This window comes from Emys orbicularis, chromosome 20, assembly GCF_028017835.1.
Source record: "Emys orbicularis isolate rEmyOrb1 chromosome 20, rEmyOrb1.hap1, whole genome shotgun sequence".
Classification (NCBI taxonomy): Eukaryota; Metazoa; Chordata; order Testudines; family Emydidae; genus Emys; species Emys orbicularis.
The window spans coordinates 24775570-24783031 of record NC_088702.1 but is presented as its reverse complement, the minus strand read 5'-3'; the positions used below and the strand labels follow the sequence as shown (position 1 = coordinate 24783031).

Genomic DNA, 7462 nt, shown 5'->3' with positions numbered 1-7462 from the left:
GTTTCAAACTGCAGCGCCCTCATTTCCCATACCAAGCACCCGTTGGGTTGGCCATTTAAAATGGGTTTGCAATGTAAAAGGAGGGGCTGCGGTTTCCGAGTTAACATGCAGCACAAACCCAACTACCCCCCCCCCACCCAATTCTCTGGGATGATCACTTCACCCCTCCCCCCCACCGTGTGGCTAACAGCGGGGAACATTTATGTTCAGCCAAGCAGGAACGGGCACCTCTGAATGTCCCCTTAATAAAATCACCCCATTTCAACCAGGTGACCGTGAATGATATCACACTCCTGAGGATAACAAAGAGAGATAAGGAATGGATGTTGTCTGCATGCCAGCAAACACCGGGACCATACGCTGCCATGCTTTGTTATGCAATGATTCCAGACTACGTGCTACTGGCCTGGCGTGGTAAAGTGTCCTACCATGGCGGACGGGATAAAGCAGCCCTCCCCAGAAACCTTTTGCAAAGGCTTTGGGAGTACATGAAGGAGAGCTTTCTGGAGATGTCCCTGGAGGATTTCCGCTCCATCCCCATACACGTTAACAGACTTTTCCAGTAGCTGTACTGGCCACGATTGCCAGGGCAAATTAATCATTAATCATTAAACACGCTTGCTTTTAAACCATGTGTAATATTTACAAAGGTACACTCACCAGAGGTCCCTTGTGTGCCCTCAGGGTCTGGGAGCACGCCTTGGGTGAGTTCGGGGGTTACTGGTTCCAGGTCCAGGGTGATAAACATATCCTGGCTGTTGGGGAAAGTGGTTTCTCCGCTTCCTTGCTGTGAGCTATCTTCATTGTCTTCATCATCATCTTCCTCGTACCCCGAACCCGCTTCCCTGTTGCGTGATTCTCCATTGATGGAGTCAAAGCACATGGTTGGGGTAGTGGTGGCTGCACCTCCTAGAATGGCATGCAGCTCCGCGTAGAAGCGGCATGTTTGCGGCTCTACCCCGGATCTTCCGTTTGCCTCTCTGGCTTTGTGGTAGGCTTGCCTTAGCTCCTTAATTGTCACGCGGCACTGCTGTGCGTCCCTGTTATAGCCTCTTTCCTTCATGCCCTTTGAGACTTTTTCTAATATTTTGCCATTTCGTTTACTGCTACGGAGTTCAGCTAGCACTGATTCGTCTCCCCATATGGCGAGCAGATCCCGTACCTCCCGTTCAGTCCATGATGGAGCTCTTTTGCGATCCTGGGACTCCATCATGGTTACCTGTGCTGATGAGCTCTGCGTGGTCACCTGTGCTCTCCACGCTGGGCAAACAGGAAATGAAATTCAAAAGTTCGTGGGGCTTTTCCTGTCTACCTGGTCAGTGCATCTGAGTTGAGAGTGCTGTCCAGAGCGGTCACAATGAAGCACTGTGGGATAGCTCCCGGAGGCCAATAAAGTCAAATTCCGTCCACACTACCCCAAATCCAACCCGCAAAGGCCGATTTCAGCGCTAATCCCCTGGTCGGAGGTGGAGTAAAGAAACCGGTTTAAAGGGCCCTTTAAGTCGAAAAAAAGGGCTTCATCGTGTGGACGTGTCCAGGCTTAATTCAATTTAACGCTGCTAAATTCGACCTAAACTTGTAGTGTAGACCAGGCCTGAGGCAAAGCCAAGCCAGTTCAGTCAATGGTGAGTGATATTATACTGATGGCTCAGGAATTCCCACTAGAGACCTCCAGTGGCAGCATGCTGCAAATCCCATTTTGGGACCTGCTCCCTTGCTATTGAATGATCATCATTAAGGTCCAGTCTTTCCTTATGTGCCCTAAAGACAGCAATGTGGCCCATGCCTCTAGCTCCACAGCCCTGCAATGGAGGTGTCTGCCCCATTCAGACAAGAAAAAAACAACTGCTGGAAGCACATCAGAGACGCACATCAGCAGGAATCACAGCTGCAGTTCCCATTGCCACCGGAGCAGCAGGGTTCCCAGAGTGCATCAAACTGCACAAGGTTGCTTCTTGGGGAGAACAGGTTATGGCCTGTTCTTCAACGCATGCCACCTCCAGGCACAGATGCCCCAGATGAAATCTTTCCTCCCCTCCACCTAGTACAGCTTTGCAAATTAAAGCTTTCCTGTCCCCCACCCCGTCCTCCAAAAATCTTATTCCCCAAGCAGACATCCTACTTCCAGTTTGGTGGAAAAACAGATTTCCAGTCATGGGGCAGCCAGGACTCTGGGAATCAACAGTCACCCACATGGACCAGAGATTTAATCATTTACCAGACACACAGATGCTGGTGAAAGTTGTGGGGGACAGAAGGCATTCTCTAAAATCTTTGCAATAGCGGGGCTCTACTAGTCTGTACCCAGCCTCATGGTTCTGCCTATCTGTAGTTTCTTTCCCTGACACAAACAGTTCTTTCATCACCGGAAGCTTTTCTATTAGCTACACGATTACTTGCTGGACAGTTCTGCTTTTTGCTACAGGTCTCACCTTTAGTTTCAGTGCATGATCAGGGAGGGTCTAGGCAGCAGCAGAATCAAGTCTATTGGAAACATGGTCAGCACCACAGTCGATTATTCCGAGGTAAGTGTCTTCCAGAGCTCAATTTACTGTCTATAAATTTGTTACAGGCTGTGGGTCTGTGACAGAAAGTACCCCGGGCCCATACCCTATACACTATTGTAATAATATTTGTACAAGGTATGTCTTGTAAGATATCATTTGAAAACTCATAATTTTCTGGTCAATATTGTCCTGATAAAACGTATGTGGCAACTTGGATGTGAAGTTATATGATTTCCCTGTATGATGTTATTAACATGTGTTCCAAACTGAGGTTTATCTCAAACAAAGGAATGTGTGCTGTGCTTAATTTGCATATAAGCAGTAAACAGAGTCATCAAGCACAAAGGGAGACAAAGAGAGTTCAAACAGGGGGGAAAACCAGCAGAGAACATCCTTACATAAGGCCACGCTCTTCTGAATCTCATCTGGAAATGTTTTCCAAGAGGGGGGCTGACACTCTAAAAAGGTGGACAAACACCACAAAACACCTCCTCCTCCCTCTCTCTGTCCATTGATTCATTGCACAAGGACAAAGGAAGAAGCCATTAAACAGAAGACGGGGTCCTGGTCTAAGAAGTTTGGTCAGTAAGAGTGTTGAGGACACGTGGTGAGAAAAACTTTGCTTTGAATTTAACATAGTTTGTTACATGAGGCACCAGTTGCATTTTATCTTTATTTTTCTTGTAACCATTTCCGACTTTTATGCCTCATGACTTGTATTCACTTAAAATCTCTCTTTATAGTTAATACATTTCTTTTACTGTTTTATCTAAGCCTGTGGCTGTAAATGGAAGTGTCTGAAGAACTCTGAAATAATATGCTGGCATATGATTATCTTAAAGAAATAACAGACTTAACATACTTGCATTGTCCAGGAGAGGGCTGGGCAGTACAGGACCAAGATTTCTAGAGGAAAATCTGGGAATGAGTTGGGATCTGGTTCTATAACCAAGGCTGGTGAGAGCCCAGGGGTGGCTGGCTGGCTGCAGCACGCACAGATATAGCTGGGAGTGACTTGCAGGCTGGAGTGTAAAGGGCATCCCAGGTCAGAGGGCAGGGGTGACACTGCTATTCATTGGTCTAAATTGTACAGGGTCACTGGTAGAAAGAATGCTGGAATCCCAATGTATCATTTCTGAACCAGGAGGGTTAAGGGCATTAGTAATGGCCATTCACCCAGGAAGTCAGATGGTGTCGTGGGGTCCATGGCCACAGAGGCCAGACTCTGACTGGGGGGGCCTTGTATTAGACACATTTCCCCAGTGTGATATTTAACCTTTGGGGAATGCTAATTGGGCTGACCGGGAGTTCGGGGGCTGGCTTCCAGGTTACATTCTTCAAACCTGACCCTAATGTGTTTAATAGTAAGTGAAGGTGCGTTCCTGCTGCGTAGTGAATGAGACAGATCATTACTCATTTGAAGCTGATAAAGACGGCCTTGGGGCCTTGGAGGGTAGGGATAGGATACAGAGGGACCTAGACAAATTAGAAGATTGGGCCAAAAGAAATCTGATGAGGGTCAACAAGGACAAGTGCAGAGTCCTGCACTTAGGACAGAAGAATCCCATACACCGCTACAGACTAGGGACCGAATGGCTAGGAAGCAGATCTGCAAAAAAGGACCTAGGGGTTACAGTGGACGAGAAGCTGGATATGAGTCAACAGTGTGCCCTTGTTGCCAAGAAGGCTAACGGCATTTTGGGCTGTATAAGTAGGGGCATTGCCAGCAGATCGAGGGAAGTGATCATTCCCCTCTATCCGACATGGGTGAGGCCTCATCTGGAGTACTGTGTCTAGTTTTGGGCCCCACACTACAAGAAGGATGTGGAAAAATTGGAAAGAGTCCAGCGGAGGGCACAAAAATGATTAGGGGGCTGGAGCACATGACTTATGAGGAGAGGCTGAGGGAACTGGGATTATTTAGTCTGCAGAAGAGAAGAATGAGGGGGGATTTGATAGCTGCTTTCAACTAACTGAAAGGGGGTTCTAAAGAGGATGGATCTAGACTGTTCTCAGTGGTAGCAGATGACAGAACAAGGAGTAATGGTCTCAAGTTGTAGTGGGGGACGTTTAGGTTGGATATTAGGAAAAACTTTTTCCCTAGGAGGGTGGTGAAGCACTGGAATGGGTTCCCTAGGGAGGTGGTGGAATCTCCTTCCTTAGAGGTTTTTAAGGTCAGGCTTGAGAAAGCCCTGGCTGGGATGATTTAGTTGGGGATTGGTCCTGCTTTGAGCAGGGGGTTGGACTAGATGACCTCCTGAGGTCCCTTCCAACCCTGATATTCTATGATTTATGGCCCATCACTTACAGCCGGAATGAGAAGGCAACAGATGTGCACTGCGAAGCCAAAATGACTGTGCAAAGCTCCAGAGATGTTTTAAACAGGACAATAACTGAAATACACCGAGTTTTCACATTCAAAGCAGTAGGAACAAAGGGCAGATGTATCCTATAGGGGCCCTACCATAATACCAGCAGCATATGACCCATAGGTAAAACTTTCACCAACACCTGAGTGATTTAGGAACCGAAGTGCCATTTTCAAGGGTCTCAAATCCTCACATCTCTTGAAAATGGGATTTAGGAGGCTAAGGAACTGGAACGTCTGAAACTTCTACCCATCATCCATTTCCATTTCTGTGGGTGTGGCCCCGACAGGGCCCATGCAGGGCCTGGGGCCTCATTGTGCTGGGGGCTGTACAAGAGTCCCTGCCCCCAAATACTGAGGTAACAGATGGGGGAGGCCAAGGGAACAAGGAGACTATCATGATGTTTGATTGCTAATACTGCCAGCTGCCCCCTTGCCACAACCAGGTCCAAATCATTATTATTCAGCCAACTCTCCAGCATCCTCCTCCCACGGCAAGCACATGGGAGAAAATAAAAACTGTCCACAGAGAGCCCCACCCCACATGGCTCAGCAAGGTTTGGCAGGTGATGTCACTGGTATGTCTGTCATTCCCCTCTAATTCCCCATTCTGGGTTATGCTGATGTCAGCACAGGTGCCCCTGCCTGGCACAGTCACAAAGGCTATGGATGGCATGTAAACTGGCGTCTCTCTCTGGCATCCCCGCTAAGCCCTCCTCTCTCTCTCCCTCCCTCCCAGGACTACAGCAGCTATCCTAACATCAGCGAGGACACTGCCCCCTGCAGGCTGGATGCGGTCGGCGAGTTTGGACGGTACTTCGTCCCCCCAGTCTTCACCCTGGTCTTTGTGGTGGGGCTGGCAGGGAATGGGCTGGTGCTGGTGGTGCTGGGGCAGCGACGATGCCCCTGGCACCTCGCTGACCGGTATCTCTTCCAGCTGGCACTGGCTGACATACTGCTGGTGCTAGGGCTGCCCTTCTGGGCTACGCAGTTTGCCCATGGCTGGGTGTTTGGGGAGGTGCTCTGCAAATTGGTGGGGGCGCTGTCGGCAGTAAACAGCTACAGCAGCATCCTGCTTCTCGCTGGCATCAGCATCGACCGGTATCTGGCCATCGTGCACGCCATGCAGCTGTACCGGCGCCTGCGAGCCCTGCACCTGCACCTGGCCTGCGCCCTCCTCTGGGCCATCTGCCTGGCCCTCTCTGTCCCGGAGCTGCACTTCCGCACCGTGCCCTTCCAGCCGCAGGGCCAGGCCTCCATCTGCCACCGGGGCTTCAAAGCCCATGAGGCCCAGGCCTGGCGGGTGGTGCTGCACCTCACCTCCTTCTTCCTAGGCTTCCTGTTGCCACTGCTGGTGATGCTCTTCTGCTATGGCCGCATTTTCTGCACACTGCATCGGGCACAGCTGCCAGGCAGGCCCCGCTCGCTGCGGCTGGTGTTGCTGCTGCTGGCAGTCTTCGTGCTTTGCTGGGCCCCCTTCCACGTCTTCCTGCTGCTGGACAGTCTGCAGCGTCTGGGCTACATTGGCCGCCACTGTGCCCTGGAGCGGGTGTTGGACTTCGGGCTGCTGGTGACCGAGGGGCTGGGCCTGCTGCACTGCTGCCTCAACCCCCTGGTCTATGCCTTCGCTGGCATCAAATTCCGCAGGGAGCTCTCCAAGCTGTGCTGGAAGGGCCAGCGCCACAGCCAGAGCTCGAGCCAAAGACAGATCCTCTCCACCCGGGAGCAGAGCCACCATAGAGGGGAACCGTCAGTGCACAGCACCCCAGAGGGGGACACAGACCATGGCTACTCCGTCATGCTGTGAGAGTGGCTGGGGACAGTGCGCGCCCTGCTCCCAAAGGCTGGGACAGGGCCTCTCTGCTCAGGATCATACCAATCAGGGACACCAGTGAGGACACTGCACCCCCTGTGCATTGCATCCAGCCCAGACTCCCATCCCTGCCTCCCCCAGGGACACTAGAACTGGCTCCTGCACAGAGAGACCCTTTCATCTGTGGTTCCCACCCCCCACCAGCCCCTTCCAAGAAAGGATGAGGGGTGTTGCAACAGCCCCGGGCTGGTTACAAAATGCCGAGGATGTAACATCCTGCCCTGCTGCACATTCGACTGGGAGCAACTGGGATCTACCTTCCAGGGTTCATCTGTCTGTCTGGGCTCCATGCTGGCACCCGGGGCCAAGGGCCCAAGCACTAACAGACACCAAACCACCAGCTCCAACTGCAGGGCCCTTGCATGGAGAGCTCAGGAATCAGCTGCCAAAAGAGCTACCCCTTGGAGAACATGGCTCCTCTCAGCTCAGAGACCAAGCCAGTAAGGGCCCAGCCACTCTAGGAGCGGCAGGTTAAACCACAGGAACTCAGCGTTCAGAAACATCCAGACATGGCCATGCCCTGCAACAGAGTGCAGCAGCAGCTCTGACCACGCAGCAGGATTCCACGCTGTCTCGCTGCAGCACCCCGGTACAGCACGGGGGCCAGACTTGGGCCTCTGCGCAACAATGCAAAGCTCAACTAGGCTCGCACCCTATTACACATCCTCCCACACTCCAGCAACCCAGTTCCATCCAGCAGGGGGCAGTGGGACT

General features: G+C 51.5%; 1 protein-coding gene across 1 annotated transcript; it reads left to right on the top strand.

The window, feature by feature from the left end:
- The first annotated feature begins 2447 nt into the window (after positions 1–2447).
- LOC135892830 (C-X-C chemokine receptor type 3-2-like) lies at positions 2448–6682 on the top strand. The gene is made up of 2 exons (XM_065420625.1): positions 2448–2525; positions 5615–6682. The coding sequence occupies exons 1-2, from the start codon at positions 2448–2450 to the stop codon at positions 6680–6682; spliced, it is 1146 nt and encodes a 381-aa protein (XP_065276697.1).
- Positions 6683–7462: the final 780 nt, after the last annotated feature.

Bases quoted from the DNA above. Each gene is read 5' to 3' on its own strand.
- LOC135892830 (XM_065420625.1), top strand. From the start codon at position 2,448: ATGATCAGGGAGGGTCTAGGCAGCAGCAGAATCAAGTCTATTGGAAAC. The intron at 2,526-5,614 runs GTAAGTGTCTTC...CCTCCCTCCCAG, and splicing joins CCACAGTCGATTATTCCGAG to GACTACAGCAGCTATCCTAA.